General features: G+C 41.9%; 2 protein-coding genes across 2 annotated transcripts; both read left to right on the top strand.

The window, feature by feature from the left end:
• The first annotated feature begins 318 nt into the window (after window positions 1–318).
• ppp1r14aa (protein phosphatase 1, regulatory (inhibitor) subunit 14Aa) lies at window positions 319–9,019 on the top strand. Its single transcript, XM_070843764.1, has 4 exons — window positions 319–522; window positions 4,149–4,229; window positions 4,511–4,543; window positions 7,353–9,019. The coding sequence occupies exons 1-4, from the start codon at window positions 319–321 to the stop codon at window positions 7,527–7,529; spliced, it is 495 nt and encodes a 164-aa protein (XP_070699865.1). The 3' UTR covers window positions 7,530–9,019.
• Window positions 9,020–10,655: 1,636 nt separating this feature from the next.
• exoc3l2a (exocyst complex component 3-like 2a) lies at window positions 10,656–22,203 on the top strand. Its single transcript, XM_070844210.1, has 13 exons — window positions 10,656–10,823; window positions 13,359–13,927; window positions 14,995–15,212; window positions 15,678–16,428; window positions 16,532–16,646; window positions 16,729–16,839; window positions 16,941–17,041; window positions 17,207–17,317; window positions 17,428–17,563; window positions 18,295–18,417; window positions 18,529–18,684; window positions 19,894–20,015; window positions 21,309–22,203. The coding sequence occupies exons 2-13, from the start codon at window positions 13,383–13,385 to the stop codon at window positions 21,628–21,630; spliced, it is 2,811 nt and encodes a 936-aa protein (XP_070700311.1). The 5' UTR covers window positions 10,656–10,823; window positions 13,359–13,382; the 3' UTR covers window positions 21,631–22,203.
• Window positions 22,204–22,600: the final 397 nt, after the last annotated feature.

The raw sequence follows: 22,600 nt of genomic DNA, 5'->3' as shown, positions 1-22,600 counted from the left end.
CATGTAAATATATCTTGGGTTGAAAAAAAAAAAGTTCAAACACTGTTTTTCAGCCTAAAGATGAATAAATACACTTCTCCTGACTGAGGTTATCATAATTCATGCATGAAAGGCATTTTTTTTTACACCTCTGTAGAGTGATAAGGGTTCCAGAAAAGGCTCCAATGAGACTGGAATATAAACTCTAAAGATGAAAACCCTCCTGTGTATCCACACCCCTGGGGGAGAGGAGCTCCAGCCCAGCAGGCAGCGCCTCCCACCTCCTCCTGCGCCTGAAAAGACGAGAAAGCGGTCGGATCAGTTCAGTCTGCAGCAGAGATGGCAGCCGACAGGACCGGGACCACGCTTGAGGAAGAGGACCGTGTTTACTCATCAGATCTGGGGCTGTCTCCGGACCACGGCTGTAACATCCCGAAGAGACATGCCCGAGTTACCGTGAAGTACAACAGGAAGGAGCTGCAGAAGCGCCTGGACGTGGAGAAGTGGATCGACGACAGCCTGGACCGGCTGTACTCGGGTCAGGTGGGTCCGAGAGCAAGCAGCCCAGAGACTATCTGCTCAGGCTCATCTGCTTTTTAAATATTGCAGCTTATAATGAGACAATAAGTCTCTCATTAGATGTCCAGATAAGATCATGTACACTGGTTTAAAGATGTGCCTCAGCACAGTAGAATGTGGGGAATGAGGCAGAAACCTTTAAATCCGAAATGAAAGTTATTTTATTCGAAGAGGAATGTGACATGTGGAGAGGAGAGGTGTGGCAGCCTGGTTGTCCTTACAAGGCCAAGCATCCTGCAGATGTTAGGTCCAGTGCTGTCCCCCTCTCAGACATGTGGTCACGTCTTGGGGCTTTCTGCCTTACATGGCAGTAGGGAACTGAGAGACGAGGATGAATGATGAGAAAAAGGGGGAAGGTTACAGAGGAGGGAGAGCACTGTTGTTGGTCCCAGGAGGAGGTGAACACTGTGCATCTGGCTGCTGAGGCAGCTGTCAGGAGGAGGTTGGGGTCTCTCCTGAGGAGACACGGGGAGAGAAGGGCACGACTGTGCTGTGAAAACCAAGTAAGCACAGGGATTCTAAGAAATGGAGTTCACATCATCCCAATGATGAGGCGGCTCTGTAAAGCAAGAGGACCGAGCAGGCATCACGTGAACCACCTTATCCAAAACATTGATTTTGTTTAATATCAAAGGAGCAAATGGTCCTTTTGGAATTTCTGACTATGATTTCAATGGGTTTGTTGATGTGATATGACCCATGATGATAACATGACCACTGAGACGCACATCACTCAGTAAAACCAACTCATGTCCCACACAGAAACGTCAAACACTTCTTATCTTATTAGTTTTCCAGGTGAGAGGGACCTGTGTGAGTTTGAGTGTGCAGATGAAGCTGATGATGGGCTGCAGAGCTGGAGTCCTGTATGTGTCAAAGGCAGGTGGTGGAGGAAGTGTTCAGACCCTATAGATAGATAGATAGATAGATAGATAGATAGAAATACTTTATTGATCCCCGAGGAGAAATTCTGGTGCTACAGCAGCAAAAGAGCAAAATACAGTGCACTTCTATACGCAGTAGAAATACCACACTGTGAAAATACTCCTCTACATGTAGACGGCTTGCATTTAAAACCTTACTGAAGTAAAAGCATATAAGTATTATCAGCAAAATGTACCTAAAGTAGGAAAAGTAAAAGTACTCATGTTGCAGTAAAATATTCCTCGTCAATGTTTTCTTCTATTCTATCTGATTTTTCCGGACTAACACCACTGCTGCATGAAAGTGAATGTTTGGCTCATTTTAACTACTTAATATACTGGCGGGTAGTTTAATTTGCAGCAATGCATCATGGTCTATAAAATAATCAGATGTTTCAGTTGCTTTGCTGTGAGAACCACGGATCTAAAAAACTTTAAAATTTTTGCTGGGCTCAGAAGAACGGCCTGTTTTCAGCTTTGTGATGATGCATTTTCCATCTGATCCAAGAGGGTTTGAAATAGTTTATTTAGCTTAAGAAGGGGGAGAATTTTCTCAGCCCATAAGGGAACACATTATCCTTCAGTTTATCACAAACATTCAAAATCACCAAATTTGGGTAAACAAGGTTTTCACTGGACAGGAAGGGAAAGGACAAATGAAACGTGACTACAGCTGTCAGACGAATGTAGTGGAGATGTAGTGGTCTGAGATGCAAAGGAGGAAAGTTGCAGAGAATGGAAACATTCAAGTTAAGTACAAGTACCTTGCATTTGTACTTAAGTACAATACTGAGTTATATTCCACCACTGGTCAAAGGCCCATTCCACAGGCAGTGCAGTGCAGACTGTCCCTTCTCTCTGCGGGTACAATGGCTCCTTGTTGAAACAGAGCAAGCCACTGTCACTGTGTTACATGAACATTGTTTCTATTCAGCCCTCAGAGCCTAAACATGCAGATGATGGAGCAGCACTGTGTGCAGGCTGAATCTAAAGTCTTCAGCTGCTCTTGAAAAAGAAAATGTCAATTTGGAGATACTGGGTAAATGTGTGAGGATTGGAAGTGTTTTATGTCTTCTGAATTGGTCACAGTGGCTTGTCATTAGGATGCACGTTACACAAGGCTCGTAATATCTACTTGCAACATTTTTAATGATGCACAGCAGAAGGAAAGGGATGCGTTTGAGCCACAGGCTTCCCTCAGCGTCTGAGACATTGATGGGTGTGACTCCTAACAGGAGGCAGTAAGTGCCTGAGATTAACAGCCAGCTGATACAGATCACCAAAACATCACCAAAAAACAAATATCAGTAGAAAAACGGTAGGAAGAAAATAAAAAGTCAAAAGAAGAATTACATATCATATTGTGTTCATGCAGCAACCAGGTGACCAGCTGCTTTACATGCTAACAATAAAACATGCATGTTTGTATATATGTAAACTCATTATGTGCAAAACCTCCATAGAATATACAAATGCATGATATCAATCCTAAAAACATCTTTGTTCTTTTAGCTCCTGTCCTGCATGAACACCTATCTAAGAAGAAAAAGCCTGTATTCAGCTTTGTGACCATTCAGTTACCAGATGATCCAAGAGGGTTTGAAATAGTTCGTTTAGCTTCAGAAGGAGGAGAATTTTCTCAATTCATAAGGGAACATGTTATCCTTCAGTTTCTCCTCAAAAAACATCCTCATAAGACAATAAAAGTAGGAAAAATAGCAGCAAGAAAAATAAAGTGGGAAAGAGGAGGAGAAGAAATACATCAGCATCCGTTACTGCAACAAGCACATGAGCGGCCAGCTGATTTACACACAGACTATAAGAAAATACATGTGTGTACATATGTGCAGCCACCATTTAACAACGATTAACATTATGACTGATGACTTCATTTGCTATTTTGTGATGTTTGGGTCGGCTCCCTTTATACTCTAAAGACATTTGAGATGAGCACACCAGGTTATTTATTTGAGGATATCTCATTGCCCCGGTTAAAAAACTCTCCTCCTGTACCCAAAAATCTGTTCAGTGTTTCATCTCACAGCTATCTGAAAGGCCCCTGTGGCAGTGTCTGTCTGCTGCTCAGTCAGTCCAGACTGAGGGTGGGTCTCCATGAAATTCTGTCCATCATTCATGGTCCCCAGAGGATGAATCCTAATGCCTTTTCCTCTAGCGCCACCATAAGGTGGACATTTGTAGTGCAGAGTGAAATATCTTCAGATCTGTGGCTTGCTATAGTTATTCAGTGTCTGTAGAGGATCAGTGCTAGTGACACTGGAGACCCTCCGATGTTTCCTGTAGCGCCACCAACATGTCAGTGTTTTCCCAGGCCTCCTGACTTTGGTGAGCTCCTGACATTTGCTCTCTCTCATCTTTGTTAGGCTGAATTGCAGGGGAACATACAGTATCTGACACACAAAGCATCTAATTTTCTATTTTGATTGATGATGCAGCAATAAAAATAACCCTTTGAGTCTAAATAATTCAGTTACTATAAGTGTGATGTACTGTGCACCTTAATGGAATAAATGGGACTGTATGGGAATTATTTGAATAGCTAAGGGGGATTTATGGGGAAGAGCAACACACAAAGAGTTCAGTCAGATGATAAATGTGTGGTTAGAGTCATTAAGATTGTATATATGTTTTTTTATTGTGTGTGTTCAGGAAGATGACATGCCAGAGGAAGTGAACATTGATGACTTGATCGACCTGCCTAATGATGAGGAGAGAGTCAAAAAGTTACAAGTAAGATCACCTGCTTGAGCACTCAAGTCAGACTGCAGAAGAGGGTGCTGATGATGTACGAGATGTGTACTGTGTACTATGTACTACATTCAAATGGAGAAGTTCTTCTAAACTAGACAACATACAGAGAGGTTTTGTCATCCCTCACAGCCATTTGACACCATGATGAGACAAGAAGGGATTTTTTTTTAGGTGAAATGCTCTAATGTTTGTGGTACACTGACAATGGATTTATGGTTATGTGTCTGGTTTGTTACAACATAATCCTTTTTGTTTAACAGAAGCTCCTCCAAAAGTGCAGTAACAACACAGAGGTACGTTTTCTTTTGGAAATCACATTTCCAACCCAAGGTTAGTGATGATGCTGCACACATTACATGTGCACATTTACAATATACCTGCACACACACACACACACACACACACACACACACACACACACACACACACACACACACAGCTAAAGGGAAGCTGCAGCCTCGGACGCCTCGTCCCATAGTCACTCCACATGCCACAACAATAGTTGTCTGTGCTCGCTTGCCTTTTTTCTTTCCATTTTAAGCCTGAAACAATGAGTCCTTCTGGCTTCTCTCTGGCCTGGTCTGCGATGCAAATACAGGCAAAAGAGCAGGGAGGTCAGTGTAGCTGCTACTTAGTTTGTTAGACTCTAATGTGGGGTGGAATGAAAGGATGGGTTTACCTTTTGTTCAAGTCTGTTTTACAGCAATATTCACATGCCTGCTTGTCTGTCTGAAACAGCTTTTGCTTGTTGTAATCATTCCTCCTGTTCATACTGAATATTAAGAAATCCCTCTCTAGCCAGTGGTAATGGTTACAATGTCCACAGTCCTTGTTCGGTGCAAAAAAAAAACTGTTTCCATGTTTCTGTTTCCTTGTTTCTGCAGTGGGTAGACAATAACACAAAAAGGAGTTTTGTCCCAAAAAGACTGAGACTTTGTAAGATACTCACTTGATTTGTCTCAAACTGCTGAAGCCTTATTTTAACATCAGATAAACTTTGGATTGTATGAAATGGAGGAATAATTACAGCAAGTTAACTGTTTCACATGCACATGAATACCGACATATGAGAATTATTTAATGAAAGACTTGTGAAGGTGTCCTTTAAGAGCTGTTTGCGACTAAATAGGTTTAAATAGGTAAGGAACATATCATACCATGCTACCGGAGTCTGTACCTGAAGACATGAATAGAGGCCATCTAAAACCTGCATGTGAGGGATTTGAACACAGCAAGGCTGCAAGATCCTCATGGATCTCTGTCAGCTGTAAAATAACCTCAAAACAAACAGCCAAGACTAGAATGAACTGTACTACTGCAGATGGCTATCTATAAAAGGAAAACAAACATGCACAAATCCAGAGCCAGACACATGCTTACAGTCAGTATTCAGTGAAAAGTGGGGCTGGTTGTTTTGCCCACGTCTATTTGTACTGTTGCCATAACACACCATATCTGGATCCTGAGTTTCTCATCAGCTTATAAAAGGTGTGACTCATCATTATACAAAGGAAACAGTCGAAGGGGTCAATTAAACGTGATGCTCCACATTTTGACAGTGTTCAGCAGTAACTCATGAGCAACACATTTACACCACAAAACCAAGCAGCAGACAGAGTGGGAACTTCCCCCGTCACCCTCCCGGGACCCTGCTGCTCTCCAAGGCCTGTTCCTATCTATAGACATATGAAGACTGGGAACACACAACACAAATGATGGAAAATAACTAAACACTAGATTTACTTGGCATTTTGTTTGATTTAACTCCTAAATTGCTGTTTATTTAATGTTGTAATAAGGTCTGTGCCGGTGTTGCTTTAATCATTTAACCTTGTTCTTGGAATCAAATGGTAGAGTGCTTATCCAGCTGACTGGGTTTCACTGATGATGCAAACAGACAAGACTGATAAGAAGCTTGGCTTTTGTCAGTAGCCAGTTTTCATATAAAATATCTCTCTGTGGCAACACAGCTGGAATCCTGACCCTCATGTATTGCCCATAGTGCATGAATAATATGCTTAATGTATAGTATAGATGCATTATGACTGCTACACATCTTTAGTAACATGCCCTCATCTTGCTCACACCTTCAATTTTCTATGCTGGAATTTGTTTTTCACCTCTGACAAACTGGAAATCTACACTATTGAACCATGTTTATGAATGTATTTACAAGTTGTATATTTCAGACTGCTTAGTCAATGTAAACAGTCTCAGTTGAAATCAACAATGCATCAGCTGAAGCCAGCGGTGAAGAGGGGGATGTCCAGTGTGTTTAGTTGTAATTAGTGTAGCAGAGAAACACGCAGAAAAAAGAGGGCGCCATTAGCCGTGGAGCTAGAAGTTCAAGATAAGGTTTGTGATGTTCTGGATTTTCAAACTGTCAACAAATCCCCTGAAAAGACCCAAACCAGCAATGTGTTTGTCACTCTCTTGGTACTTTTCACCCTCCCTACTCTGTGTGTGCCTCCAAAACCCCAGAGCATTGGTTCCTAATGAGGATATATGTTTTTTGTGCTAAGTCACAAACATACTGTATACTTTCATTTGAAACAGAGCAATCATTTCCTAAAACAGCTGAGCATTGTAGTTTTTAACGAATGCTACTCAGACAGGGGAAAATGGTGCATTTTCAGTAGTAGTAGTAGTAGTAGACTAGTTTCAGCTGCAGACTTGGTGCACCAGTGAGTATTTACAGCAGCAGGATGGTGTATGTGCAATCGAGTCAAAAAAACTGTGATGTATGTTCATGGTGATGAAGGAAGATGTCACCCAGTGCACCCAGCGTGATGTCACCCAGTGCACCCAGCGTGGAGCAGCTTCATCGCTGCTTTGGGTCTTTTGATGGGATTTACTGACAATAATAAGACTTTATAGAATGTCTCCAGACTTCTCCTTTGATGCACACATATCTGCTAAGTGTCAAGTTCAACGTGGATATTTGACAAGCATTTGGGAATCATGAATCCAACGATGGATGAATACTTGAACATTGTGAAATAACAGAGGATAAATAACAAATGTAAAAGAGCTAGTGGAACACTTACTTCTAACAATCTATTTCGTGTCCATGTGACGGCTACTGGGTGCTGTGCTCCTCAGACCTTCATCAGAGAGCTGGTGGCAAAGCTGGAGGGAGTTCACAAGCAGGAAGAGCTGCAGAGCGAAGGCATCGAGCATCGAGACATCTGCCACAGCCACCACCGCCATGAGCCCTACCACTTCAACAATCCACACCAACACCACCACCACACCCGGGGCCAAAACCAGACCCTCTGACCACCTCACCACCCCCGCCAAACAAGACATACACACACTGTCATGACATGAAAACCAACATGTCGGTTCTGTTGGACTATGAAAGGCAAAGATCAAGGAAGGAATAATCTCCCCTAAAAGTTTAGGATAAATCTTGGGAATCTTATTTGCCTATTTGCCAAAAGTTAGATGGGTCAATCGATATCACTCTCATGTCTGTACATTAGATGTGAAGCCACAGCCAGGAGGCAACTTGCCTGGCTCAGCATAAAGGCTGGAAACAGGGAAACAGCTAAAATGTAGTATGTCTTTTTGTGCGGATTAAACAAACACATTGTAATGTGCTGATTAGTGAGCTTTAGAGGTGCTGGTAGGCAGATTTTGAGATGTTTCCCCCTGCTTCCAGCCTTCATGCTAAGCTAAGCTAAGCAGCTGCTGCCAGTGGCCTTATAATTAACGGACAGACATGAGAATGCTATCAGTCTTCTCATATAACTCTCTGCAAAACAGCAAATAAGATTATTAGCCAAATTGTCAAACTATTTCTCTAACCACTTCTTATAATGGTGTGACTTGTGTCATGGGTGGATAACGGGCCAAGAATAACTCATGAAATTGAAACACAAAAAGCTTCAACTCTGAAACTTATCTAAGAGTAATGGATTCACTCTGGAGGTTAAATCAAGCACAAATATTCAATAATCATCCAGGAAGAAATACATAATAGAAATATCCTTTTTCCACTCCCCAAAACTTTTCATTTGCAGCACTAAACCATGTGACTTACTTCACTTTTACTTGACTGGAAAAATGTGCCACTTCCTTGTTCTTACTATTATTATCATAACATCGTCACTCTCCACATGTTCACACAGTAGGATGCACTTATTGATGAAGTATCTGATGCAGCTCTTCATTTTAACATCCTGGTATGCATTCAGCATCACACACACACCATCTGGGGGTGGACTTTACACTCACAACATCACCATCTGAGTTTAACACCGACTGTACTGGAGCATAGCTGCAGCATGTTCCACTGGACACTTGAGTGTTTTAGCTGCACCACCTTTACCTTTTACCACCACTGCTAGATTAGATGCACATGTTTGACTTATTTAACATCTGTTGAATTATGATAGTGAATGTTATTTATTGTCATAATTACAGGATAGATAGATCCTACATAGCAGTATGATGTAACACTGGAAATAATCCTGTTGCATTGCTTACAAACTGTAGCTTTTTAATATTTCACTGTCTGTTTTTGAGATGTCTTGGTACTACATTTTCAGTTTTGTCAGTACATTCACTAAATTTTCATTCTGCAAAGAGACACCAGTAAAACTAAATAAAACATTTTCTTTCACTGAACCTGCATACTACATTATGTTTTCCAGGCCAGGAGGAATTTACAATATGTGGATTATCTGAGCAGATAATCTGAAGGGACACTGAAATACCAGTTTATTAGGTGCACATGTCTGTGTTCATGTCATGCAGTATAACCGCTCAGACAAGAATCATGTCTTCAGAGCCTCCCGTGTTGAGTTTTGTTGACACTGAGTGGCGATAATTCAGATTGAAACAGTGTTGTTCGCACCTCTTCCAGTAATATGCGGCTGAATCAGGTGCTTCACACATGTGACTGTCTCATAATGTTTACTTGACTATTGCTTTAAGACAAACTTTAAAACTTCTAGAGCTCTCCTTTAATATGAACACGTTTCCACATGTGTAGGAGTGGGTCTTTGTCAGACTTTGTATCCTTTACCAACTACCATCAAACATTTTCAAACTACACAACATGTGGAGCTGCACCTAAATGAATTCTTAGAGAAAAGAGCAACATCACATCATTCTTACAATTTGGAAGCACTTTTTATTTTTATTTTGTTTTTAAGTTTTGTTTTCAATTCAGTTTAGTTTCAGTAAGTTTCCAGAGTCGGTCTGTTTCTTTCAGTTTAGCTTTTATTGTTTGAAAATATTTAGTTTCAGTTTATTTCTATTTCAGTTCCTGTATTAATTTAAGGTTTATATATATCAGGGGCAGATTTAAGAAGCTCAGAATTGGTATTAAATACAAACACACAAATATTGTCTGTGTGTTTTTATTTTATTGTAGTTAGTTTTTTAAGCACTCAGTATCGTTTCAAGATTAGTTTTTATTTCATTTCAGTCAACCGAATAGTTTTTTCACAGCTAGTTTAAGTTTGTAGTGTGATTTTAATTCACTATACTAACAGTGGTTACAGCTACTGAGGTAGAAGTGTGGAGCTGCAGCCTGACATACTGACACAGGTCACACTGGGCTACAGGTTTGGCAGCATGACATTAAGGGGTGGAGCTGTGGACGGAGGAATTTACAGAGACATTTAAGGAGACGCACAACACATGATGAGACAGATCGGTGAGATGATTAATGAGTTAACTGACTGATTGGTCAAAGTGAATTCCTTCCACTGTGGTGTTGTGTGAGCACAGTGGGACACAACCTGTTATCATACACATACTGTACACTAGGTGGCAAAGGGGAGCCACAGTGAATCCACAGTGTTTTTACCTTGCTGTCATGTTTGCTGGGTTATTTTCACAGTACAACCCGGAGCTATTTGCACACTCATTCCTCTTCTATATCCTGTAGCTGCTTGAACTCACTGTTGTGCTCTTTGTGTGATATCAGAGTGCTGTCATGGCTACAGTGACCTTGAATCTCTGCTGTAAAGTAGAGACAATATAGCAGCAGCACCAGTGTTGACTGTCAAGTTGTAAAGTCTTCCGCTGTGGAAAATTACACTGCTGATAGTATTTGAATGGCATTTGGACTCAAGGCCATGGACACTGAATCATCCTCATAGTTCATCTTTTACAGAAATCAGTCAAGGCACTTCACACTCACACATGCAGGAAAACACACGGAGAGGCTGTGGAGGGCGGACAAAAACTCTAAATACTGCAGAGGACTGCTCTGTCCTATGCCCTGTCCTCCTTCACTGTACAGTTATTGCAATTAGTGTAATTAGCAGGGTCCCCAGGGTGCGGGTGTGGGGGGGTGGAGGCTCTGTGGCGTAGGAGGGGGAGAAAGGACGGGACGGGCCTTTCCTCAGGAAAACATATCACCTTCCACCACAATAGAGCCCGTCAGGAAACCACAGGCAGCCACATTGCTCTCTTGAGTCACCGAGTACTTTCGGACACACTCTCACACTCATCAGTCACACACACACATGCACACACTCCACAGCCTGGCAGCCCGCACAGCCAGCACACTTCAGGATGACAGTGTACTGAAACACTGCAAGGCATTCTCATCAGGTAAGTCTCATTCTGTGCTCTCACAGACACCGTAGGAGTTTGGATTCTGATGCTCTAATATTCATTCTTCAGTATTCAGTCATGCTTGATGTTACCCTGATAATTGGCATCAGTGTTCCAATTATTATGTTTCTCTGCAGAAACACAACAGCTGTCTGTTTCACCTTTACATAAACCTGCCATTTGTTGTGTTCTTAGATTTTAAAACAGTTATTGTCACAGATAGAATTTTCTTCAGTGATCTTGTATTTGAGAAAATCACACTTATTTTTTTGTCATGTTAAAGTGAGAAAAAACTCACTTTTGAAGGAAATTCTTACCATCCTGGTTTGACTTAAAATCACTGTCTTGTATCTGAACCTAATGAGGACCAAACTGTTTGAACTATAAGGAGCCGTAACTGATCTCTTCATATCTCCTATTGTTCACTCATGAAAACATTGCTTAGGAGGGCTGGTAAACTCCTTTGCAAATATTTTCCTGTCCTCCATTCCTCTGAGATATCTGACAACTGATAAACAGAGGAGTTACCGAGTAATCTCTGGACTATACACAATGTTTGAAGACCATGTTTGAACTGGAAAAAAGTTACACATATGTAGAAGAGCTGAGACAAGAATGGAAAGCACAAAAGAGATAGAAACACAATAGATAATGTTAGAGATCCTTTGGTTACATTTCATAAATGTCTGATCATTTTCAAAATATAATGTGACACACCTCAAGTTTGCTCTTATAACTAGTACAAACTAACTTGGACAGGGACTTTAAACTCAGAGGTTGCAGGTTCACATCAGAGCTCTTCTGTAAAAGATCAGTTTTTATTTCATATTATATCAGTTTGTTGTGGATATATGCCTGACTGTGTATATTTTGACTGCATGATTCAACCTCAAGACATTAACTGTCCCCCTGATTTCAGTGCAGCAGCCAGTTTGTTGTCACAGAGTCAGTATATTTTGAATCCACTGTGCTTCTAAGAAGCAGACAGTTATCTTGACTGTGTAGACTGTAGGCTGCAGCACAAGACTGCAGTTATACAAGAAAGCTTCCAGGTGTACATATGTAACTAAAGGGCTGAGAGGAGAACACAACCCTGCTGTGGACTGGGCAAAGTCAATATAAGGAAAGTGGCCATGAATTTAGAGTTAGTTCAGAGTGTACATTCAGAATTACTCTCATGTTCCAACACACATAATCTTTATGTTTGCATCTTGGATCAGATTATTGTAAAATACATTTAGTAAGACCATAATACATTATGTGACTTGACAGTGAAAATGTTCTAAATCTATAGAGGAAATAATCTTTGGATAAAATACAGATATATGATTGGTTTTCCAAACACAGTTTTTCTTCAAAAAATGCTTTAATTCTGTATTTGGTGATGACTAAGATATCAAACACCAGTGTTGAACAATAGGTTTAGAATTTTCAAGTAAATCTTAAAACAATATTCACATTTCTATATGGACATTGAAACAGTTACTGAGGGCTGTGATCATTCCCTCTGTCTGTCCCTTTCTAACATAGTAATGATGCAAAAATGTATTTTAAGTTACATTTGGAGCTAATGAGAGACTTCAGCAGTGTGAGTTGGATGTGAGTTACACTAAAAACCACAGCACTGTATGGAAGGTCCCACTGACATTCATAAATCAATATTCCAATGATTAATATTTTGGCATCTTAGTCCCAAAATGTTGACTGTTTAAACTTTTTGTTTATTATATAATCTTTATTTGAGTGTGTCCTTAAAGAGCAAGAGCAAAACGACCATGTTCCTGTCATTATATCTAGAGGCACGCTGACAAAACGCCCTGCGTTTTCTTGTGTGGATTACATTCTTTTGACTAAACAACAGAAGTAAGTTTATATTACAGAATCAGTTCATTTCAAACAAGGGACCAGATTATTTTGCCTGATTTGTCCAATAAAATGTGGTCACAGATAGATTAAAGTGTATAAAAGAGGCTGTTCACAGTGAATATTTAGCTTTATGTAATTCTTTTGCCACTGTGTTGGGTTTTTTCTACAAGCTGAGGACCAGCTAACATCGCTGTTTGTTTATGAATTGTATAATATTTATATGAGGTTGTAGCTCAGCACGTGTAAAGGCAGCAATATTTTAAATACATATTTCCTTTTTGCTCAGTTAAGTGCATTGCATAACCAGCACGTGAAAGGATGTTTTTGAATGGGGCTATATAAACTGTCTGACGGGTGATTTACCACAGTTTCCAGTTCAATTTTCAGTCATACACTGCTGACCTATGCACTGAAAGGACAGAGTCTTGTTTTTTAATGGGGATTGATCAGGTATTTTCCAACATATCTTGGCCCTAATTCTCTGTTGTATTAATATTACCACACCAGATTCCTCTTGTGTTTTACCCAATTTTACAATATCAGGTAGTGTTTGAGTAAAGTCATTCATTCTGTAGTTGAGTTTCTAATCAGATCCTCATTTTACCTTTTTATAACAGTTGTTTGGTTGAACATTTTGGTTAAATCTGATCTGATCTTGTATTGCAGTTTGTTAAAATCTCCAGTGCAACCATGCCCATTCTGAAGAAGCTCCCGGGAAGGTCCAAGAGCTGCCACGAGTTCCCCAGAGTGAACGGTGAACTGATCCTGCCCCGGCTGGACTTGGACCTCAGGGACTTGAATGATCTCAATGATTTGAAGGAGCTGAACGACCTGAAGGATCTCAACAAGAACCTGAACCCCTTTGAGGATGTGGATCTGGATGAGGATGAGAGGAATGGCGGTGACATGGGCCTCATCATGGGGGAGGTCAGGGGTAACCTCCAGCTCAGGTCCTCCCGTGATGGAGAAGAGGAGGAAAACGAGGTGAATGCAGAGAGGCACGGGGCAGGGAATCCTAAAGGGAGGCCCCTCAAGGGGACTCTGGAGCGGATCTGTGGAGTGTCCCCCCTCAAAACCCTTGGAAAACTGGGGAAGGGGCTTCGCATATCAGGACGTAATGTATGGGGGAACAACTCTCCACAGTACATCCCTGGAGACTCAAACACTCTCCCACCAGAGAGGGAGAAAAGAAAAGGACTACGCAGGAGCTCCGAAGGAATTATGACCCTGCTCCGGTGAGGAGGGGTGGGGAGGAGGAGGACTTCAAATATTATAAGATTTTAGCTGTTGTGTGTGACTGAATTGTAAAAGATTTGGATTTCTGATATAAAGAGTAAAACGTTTTCAGTGCTTCAGCAGTTGTGGATGCAATTCCTGTGAAGTGCACACAAAAAAATCTTCGGAAGTATGAAATCTTGGACTAAGACTAGTATTACACAGAATATTATACACACAGGCTGTATAAAGTCAAAGAACTATGCATTATTTAAAGATTAAATAGGTAAAAGGGAAATAATTGTGTTTTTGAGGTTATAGAAAGGCTTAAGGGCTCTGCTTACAATCCATTTATCAGATTAAGTCAAATAGAAATAATAATGGTGGAAAAAAGTTTTAAAAGTTAAAAGTTAAAAAAGTTATTATAACTTTTATTATTATATATTATATATTATTATTATATATATAATTAAATGTATATTCCCCACACATTTTCAGAAATCAAAAGCAAGAGAAAAAAAAGCACCAAATAACATCCCACAACATTAACAGAAATCAAATTAAATCAAAAGGAGTCCTTAAAAATATGTCAAATAATACAGTACAGTAAATATCAAAAAGAAACTGTTATACAAGAGAGTCAAGACCTTTTTGAACAGCTGGTTCTCTGAGTGTGATGAAGTAACCTCCGTGTCCCAGAGGAGATCCTGTTACAGTTGCTGGCCAGTCATGAAAAAGCATATAGTGTGCTTATTTCCTGAGGAGTTATGTAAGATGCTATGGCAACTTGTTGATCTACGGAACCCCCTTTGTTTTGCAGTGACATGTTGTTGCTGTGCTTACTGAATGGGACTATTTTTAACTGAGGCAGTCATGCTTATAGCAGCACAGTTTAACATATGCGGCATTTCGAACATAGCTGCTAATGGGCCAGACTGTACAGAACAATACAGATCTCAAGTCTCACGAATGTCATTTCCACTGACACATTCCTACCAGTGCAAATCATGCAGTCTCATATTCTGACTTTAAGTCCTTTTAGCAGCAGTCATTTATGTTCTATGTTGCTGCTGTGGATGCTGTGCAGCTTCACAGGTCGACGTAAGGAGGAACGCAGAGAGAGCCTGCCCTGCGGAAACCTGAACACAGACAGCGAGGCTGAGGCTTCCAGGCGGCCCTCCTTCCTCAAGATGGTCAGTCTGGGCAAATTGAAGAGAGAATCCATGTCGGACAAGGCGTCCCAAGAGGCTGAGGAAGAAACAGTGGAGGAGAAGCCGGCGGTCAAATCCAGAGAGCCCCTCTCAGGTAACAATTAAGGAATCATCAGGTATTAAAACAACTGTAAAATGTTTACATATCAAGTGACCTAGAAGAATCTGTCTTTTGAAAGGAGTTTTACTTTAGTGAACTTTACTCTTCCTGGTCAAACTTCAGCAGTACTTCCTCCAAATCCTTGATAACTCTCTGATGAGACTGAGAGGTCTCCAGATCCCAGAGTCACTGGGTTCAATCACCACCAGACTGTGAAATCAGGAAGTGACCGCACTTCCTCCAACCCCAGGTTCCTCTAGATAGAAGTGCAACCAAGCTACTGTTCACAGACTCCACAGGGAACCTCGCTAGGAATAGAAGCATGTGCAGAATGAGCAACAAATAACCCAATTTATCATTCAGGCACATGCATAACTACTCAATACCCCCAAAAACCCATTTACCCTTTCCCTATGTGTTGGTCAACCCTCTGTTTTTTTCTCTTCTTGCTCCCCACAGTACTGGAGATCCTACAGTTGGTCAATCACAGGGACCTTCTTTTGGCCGACACACACATCCAGGAGTTGGAGAGAGAGTGTGAGCTGCTGTCTCACCTGCCAACAACAACTTCTCCCACCCTTACACCTACCCTCTGTCCCAGCACTCCTCCTGGCATGTTCCCCTTATCATCCTCATCTTTAGATGATTCCCTCAGTTCCAATGCAACACTGGACTCGAGCCGGCGGAAGGCAAAGGACGTGGAGCTCCTGTATGAGGCCCTGCAGAGGGAGATGTGGGATGTAGTGCGTGAGTCCCTCCGTCAGCCCAGCGCTGGTCCTAACCTTGGGCTGGTGGTGCTGGTGATCCAACAGGAGGATCATGCGGATGCTGCCTGGGCCCTGAGAGTGGAGACCAAGCCAGAGCGAGAGGGCCCCCATATCCAGCCCAGCCAGCGTCCGCGGCGTCTCAAGATGAAGTGGAGGCAGGCTGTGGCAGAGGCAGCAGACTGGAGTCTGCCACACCAGGTGGACACCCAGGCGGGTCAGCTGGCCTCATACCTGGAGCGCCTGAGGAGTCGGATGGTGGATGACCTGGACGCAGCGAGGAGAAATGCTGTCTCCATTTACCCAGAAGAGTTTGCTGCTTTCCAGGTGTATGTAGAAAGTTACCATCGAGCTGTGGCCAAACGTCTTCGGACCATTACCAGCGGCCCGCTGCAGATCACAGACGTCTACTCTCTACTGGACTGGTTCTACAACATCTACAACAGGTAGGGTGCCTAAGTAGTCAGTGAGGCTGAATGCTCCATTGCAATAATAAACTACATCTAACTGAAAACTGAGCTTCTTTAGTAACAATTTGTAATTTTCTAGGGATGTCCTAGGAACCATTAGCACAACCACACCCATCAGCTATGCTCCACTGGAACCCATTCTGCCCCAAGACACAGTGGACAGGCTGGAGCAAGACTGCATCAATATAGTCAGGGTACAAAGTCTCTGTCTTGTAAAGCTGTTCCTTAGAAAATCTGGATAGCGGGCACATTTTCATTTCATGCTGTGATTTTCAGGAGAAGGTGACAATCGAGCTGATTCAGGTTCTGGATGAGGAGGAGAGGCGATGGGCCCAGACTCTGCACATAGAAGAGTATCAGTGTCACCTGGCACGCTCAGTCATCCAGGTACATGGTCACGTGTCATTTTCACTCATGGAAGTGATGGTTTTAGTACATCTACCTTTTAAGATCCACATGTCTAACGCTCATGTCTGCCACTATTCCAGAGGCTGAAGGTGGACTTGGACAGATCTACATCTGTGAACCAGTTTCTAGGGGCAAGAGTGGCTCGCTGTAGTCTAATTGGACTGGCAAACTTTCTCTACAAGTGAGTGTAGGAAGACAAAATACACTTCAGCAGGTGCAAAGTAGAGTATTACTGATGAAGATTTTGATGAAGATTTGTCTTGAACACAGAGCAGCAGGATAGGACAGGACATTAAAAGATTGTTTCAGCATTCAGTAGGTTCTCATAAGACCTCTATATGTGCAGTTTCCAGAGGAAGGTGGAGATGTTTCATGAGACTCAGGCAGAATTTGGAGACAGAGGGGACGGATATGTTTCCAGGACCATTGCTCTGGTCAACTGCTGCCCTCCTCTGAGGTAGGCAAACGATTCATTATTCAACTGAACATTTTCGTTTTGAACATTCTTTGGAAAGATTACAGTCATTTGCTCAAAGTTCAGTGTCATGTCTCCACTGCATTCTGTAGATCTTTAGTGGAGCGCTGCAGGCAGTGTGACCCACAGAGCAGCGAGGAGTCAGCACAGAGAGCCAACTCCTCCCTGGACCGGATCATCAACCACTCAGTGAGGGTGCTGACTGACAGACTGTTTGAGCACATCAGGGTGAGTCACCAGCCAGTTCCTTCTCAGTCATTTATTCTTGGGTTTCTTTGTCCAAAATTGTAAAATACCATCAATTAGGTTGAATGAAATGAAGCGTGTGGTGAATGAAAAATGCCCACAGCTATGATGTAGACACAGTGCATTGGCAAATACTGTACATACAGCTGCAAGCTGATTCAAGAATCCCTCACATGTGCTGTGACACAACACAAAGTAATCTGTGCATTGGAGTATGTTGGCATGTTTAGTGGAAGTGTTCAGATCTTTTGCTAAGTCAAAGGGGCAAATGTACTCTAAAGTAGCAAGTAAAAGTTGTAAGAGTTTTGAAGTTATCAGTTCAATTTACTTTAGTTAAAAGTATTCATTATGCAGCCTAGTGACCCCGGTGAGTGTTTTAATTTTACGCATTTCATTAATTCAATTCAAATTCAATTCTATTCAAATCAAATTGCTAACAATGAGATTATTGCAAAAAGAAAAGGGAACAATTAATAAAATCAAGAAAATAGTAAAAAAGTAAATAATAGTATATATAATATTATCAATATTACTGATGCATAACCGTGTAAGCAAAGTAATCTGCAAAGTAACAGCCATCAGATGATTGTAGTGCAGTAAGAAGGTATAACATTTACCTTTGGAATGCAGTGGAGTAGAAGTATTAAGTGGCAAAAAGGAAAATAACGTTGAGTAAATGTACTTTGTGTTAATCAGAGCTTGGTCTGTTTCAGCCTTTCTTTGACAAACTGATAAAGAGGAAATGGCTGAATAACACAGAGGCCTTTGAGGCCATTGAAGCCAGCATTAAACAGCATTTCAAGAAGTTCCGAAGGATGGACCTCCCACCTTACCAGGTAACACACGTCTGACCAAACAGAGCTGGTATTTGACATGTTGTGTATGCCAGTGTATGCCTGAAGGGTATGTGTGACCAGCGACTGACTGATTGTGTGAATGACTGACAGACGCTGGTGGGTGAGGTGCACCGGCGGGTCCTGGTGGAGTATGTTCGAGCCATCATGCGGGGACGGGTTATCTGCACCTCCTCCAAGATGAGGAAGAGGATGGCTTTCCGTCTGCAGGATGAAGCCAAACAGCTGAAGGGACTCTTTAAGGATCTAGTAAGTCTGTACTTGTATCAAAGGGGACACATTTAGTCTAGCTTTACCTATTATGGACATACGACAAAGTAGTGTTCAGACCCCTAGAAGGAGAATGAAACCCAAAGCGTCAAAAACAGAGCTAATAATTGCTTTTACTGGAGCCCCTGAGCATTATAAATACTTACAAAATGCTGATTCTTAAAAACACTGGGCAGAGCTGGCGCAGGGAATGCAGCGTGTGGTGGCTGTGAATGGAGCCTGACCCTCCGACTTCCTAGGTCAGGAATAACTCAGACAGTGTTGATACAGGACTGAGCTCTGAAAAATGGCTGCCGTCAGTGAGATGGAGATGGATGAACCGGGCTTACGTTAGCATTTGCCAGAGGGGGGAAAAGGGTGTAAAACAGCTCGGCCTGACAGCGTGGCATTTGCCCCCTTTCTGTGTGCAAGTTCAAACAAGTGTCCGTCACCTCGGCTGACAACAGGAAGCCGCTGTGTTCAGAAGGAACTTCCTGTTCCTGTCAGCTGGCTGGCTTTGATGTGGCTCTGGGATGGCCTTGATGGCCTCTTTCGCGAGGAGCGGGATGAAGTGTCTGTGGAAACTGGGAACTTGGGATGGGGGGGTTGAGTTTTTAATGGCTGTCTAAAAAAGACAGCGTTATTTTTAGCGAATGCCAAGCCAAAGGCTTTCTGCTTTCTTTTTCCTGAGTGTTTGAAGGAAAAACAGGACAGAGAAAAACAGAGGTGGAGCTTTGTTATTCATTTAATAAATCACCTAAATGTTTGGCCCCTGGCCTTTGGAGCTATTTATCTGTGTTTCCTCAGAAGGTTTGATTTTTTTTTTTACTGCTAGTTAAGCCTCATCGTAGAAACATGTTTCATTGAAAGAAGAAGCCATTTGGATGAACAGTGACAAATAACAAGTGCAGCGAACACATTTTACTCATTTACTGCATTTTGACAAGCAAAATTCATGCTCAAATGACACGTACAAACACAACCAAAGCTACATGCTACTACGCTATACACTACGCTAATTAAATACATGCAGAGGGACCAGTTGGTTAAATAGCTGGTCACGGTCATGCAACGAACTTCACATTTAGTTAAATAAATTACCAAATAAAGTGAAATTCAAATATGAATTTTAAGTCTTATGGTAATAGATTCTTTCTATTGCATGATAATAAAATCACTGCTTCATTCTTTGTCTTCCCTCTGCTTCAGGAATCCAGCTCCTCCTGGTTGGACAGCATCGTATCCCACCTAGCTGACATCATCCTCCTGGAGGACACTCCCTCCATCCAGATGGAGGTTGCTGTCCTGGTGAAAGAGTTTCCAGATATACGGTGAGGCTTTAACAAATTACCACTGTGTTGAAATGTTTCTTTTGTGACCAGGAAGCGTCTATAAAAACAGATATTCTCTGCACTGTACCCCCGAAGGTCCTATATTCTTTTATGCTTACTGCTTCACATTCACAGTGCTGTTTTTGGCACAGAGCCAAAGCAAGGAAAATGTAAGGCTATGTATGTTTTTCTGTCACAATGGATCAAAACAAGGAAAAGAAGCATGGAAACATATCTACACCAACTCTGCTATTTTTGGAGAGGAGCATGGGTCTGTTTTGGGAATGGATGAGGCAGAGAGGCCTCGGGGGGGAGTCCCAGCCGCTGAGACTGTTTGTGCACAGATTAAGATTCAGGTGACGGTTGGCAACCCAAGACCGCGTGTGACGCATAACCCTCCCCGGAGCAGACAGGAAGCTGCTGCCGAGTACTTCCTGTTCCTGCTACCCTACAGGAGACAGACTGGTGCCACACTGGAGGGAGAGGTGTGGAAGAGGAGAGCAAAACATAGTAGTTCAGACCTGGAGACATGCTAACTCACTGCTTGACTCACTCTTTGTGTTTACTGTATGGCATCCCCTGCTGGTATTTTAGGAGATCAAAGCCTGCCGGCCTTCCTTGAGTTTTCTGGGTGCTTTGTGCACATGTGACTGTGCTTACACAGGGGCATACACATCAGTCCTTCAAACACAGTTCTTTCCTCTTTAGTCAAACACGTACTTAGGTGCCAACTGTTGACTTTTTGAAAAACAAAAGTTGTGTTAATGCTCTGTAGATGTGTTATAAGTCACTAGTAAGACCACCCTTTGATCCCCAGACTTTATCTTCTTCACTAACACTTCATCACTTCAACAATAATTTATCAAGACACACAACAGGAGATTTAATGGACTACTGTAAAAAGCCTATTTATAGCATTTGTACCTGCAGACGTACACATGGTACTAAAGCTGTGTCCAGGATTAGAAAAAAGAAATGCAAAGGATAAAAATAAAGAATATATGTAAATTGTACATACAAACAGTAATTGTTCTTACAGCCAATCTAGAAAGCATTAAAAAGATTTAGTAACCACTGATGTAGCTCGGGATCAATAAAGTTGATCTTATCTTAGTTACAAACATAAAACTATGCATCTATTATATCAAAAAATTCCTTCCCAGAATCATGCTCTGACTCAGAGAGATGTGACTGTAACTCAAAGTCATGACCGCCTTTGGTGACACCAAACAGACCCAAATTCCATTAACACCCGTCTATCCCTCTTCCTCCCCGTATCCTTCCTCCCCACAGGAAGAAGCATGTCTCCACCCTGCTCAACATACGGGGGATGATGCGGCAGGCGGAGCGCCAGGAGATCCTCAACATCGTCAAAGACTTTGAATGCAGCAATGCTCTCATGTGCCGGGACCATGCCCTCTTTTCTGACATCCCCATCACCTCTGAGGTGCACTGCATCAGCCTGGGTCTCCTCCGCCTCGCCATGACCGTCTCCAACTGGTTCTCAGAGCACCGTCCAAGGCGAAACCGGAGGCCAAGTGCCAGAAACACAACACCTCAACCTGCTGAGAGCCAGAATATGGAAGAGATAAACAAGCCTCACAGAGAAGACTAGCTATTGGTGTTTGTTGGTGTTAGGAGAGCAGTCACAGACATGCTGTGAAGACACTGATGAGATGTACATGCACCTTGACCAAAAACTGATTGTACCAAATATTGTTAGCAGCCACTTAAAGAAACTTGACCTCAGGTACTGCTCGTACTGTACAAGCTCACTGACTTACTGACATTTCTCCATCTCCACATGTGCATTTTTAATGGAAATGTGAAACAGTATCAAATTAGCTCACAATGATTTGTAGTGTTTCTATGTTGCTCTACACATCTACAGAAGTAAACGCATGGTATCAAATATCTTCAAAATGTAACCTCTTCAGGCTCTTGTGTTTTATTCCCCCACGTCATTGCAGAAACAGCTGCTAGCCGATGTAATGTCATATGATCTAGGATATTTTGCTGTTTAACATATATTTACTCCACAATATATGCCCATTTTCTGGTATATAGTCCATATGTATGTGAGGATATAGTGTATGGAAATGTAAATGTGTTGAACTCTCACTGTGAATGAAATGGATCTGTTGCTGGAAACATAATAAAAACCCATTGACTGGGTGGACGAAACAGATTCAACAGCTCTGTCATTGTGGATATAAATACAGTATTTTGTATGTGAGGTGAAAAACATGAAGGGATTGTTTTTGTCTGCATACTGTCACTGTCACGTCAGAATGGACATGTTATTATACAATTGTCTTATCGGCCTACGTCTAACTTTAAGTGTCGTGGCCCCTGAAATGGGAGTGTCGGACACCAAGTCTACAGCTATGTTAAACAATACATACCAAAAGGTACAAACAGATGAGGGTCTGACGTAGAACCAAAGCTGCCAGTACATATACACACTTACTTTATACCTCACTTGTTTATCTTAAGGATATGGCAGCTTTGTTCAGTATACTGAGATCTTGAAATATGGGGCTCCACCAGGGCTACTATATGACGCTCTGCCGCCATACAACAAG

Source organism: Pempheris klunzingeri, chromosome 14, assembly GCF_042242105.1.
Source record: "Pempheris klunzingeri isolate RE-2024b chromosome 14, fPemKlu1.hap1, whole genome shotgun sequence".
Lineage (NCBI taxonomy): Eukaryota > Metazoa > Chordata > Actinopteri > Acropomatiformes > Pempheridae > Pempheris > Pempheris klunzingeri.
Note: the sequence above shows the minus strand (reverse complement) of the source record. Positions and strands in the feature narration are given on the sequence as shown.

Excerpts from the sequence above, each read along its gene's own strand:
- exoc3l2a (XM_070844210.1), top strand. The coding sequence starts at position 13,383 with ATGCCCATTCTGAAGAAGCTCCCGGGAAGGTCCAAGAGCTGCCACGAG. Across the intron at positions 15,213-15,677 it reads ATCCAGAGAGCCCCTCTCAG|TACTGGAGATCCTACAGTTG; the intron begins GTAACAATTAAG and ends TGCTCCCCACAG. Across the intron at positions 16,840-16,940 it reads TGGCACGCTCAGTCATCCAG|AGGCTGAAGGTGGACTTGGA; the intron begins GTACATGGTCAC and ends CCACTATTCCAG.
- ppp1r14aa (XM_070843764.1), top strand. The coding sequence starts at position 319 with ATGGCAGCCGACAGGACCGGGACCACGCTTGAGGAAGAGGACCGTGTT. Across the intron at positions 523-4,148 it reads ACCGGCTGTACTCGGGTCAG|GAAGATGACATGCCAGAGGA; the intron begins GTGGGTCCGAGA and ends GTGTGTGTTCAG. Across the intron at positions 4,544-7,352 it reads AGTGCAGTAACAACACAGAG|ACCTTCATCAGAGAGCTGGT; the intron begins GTACGTTTTCTT and ends TGTGCTCCTCAG.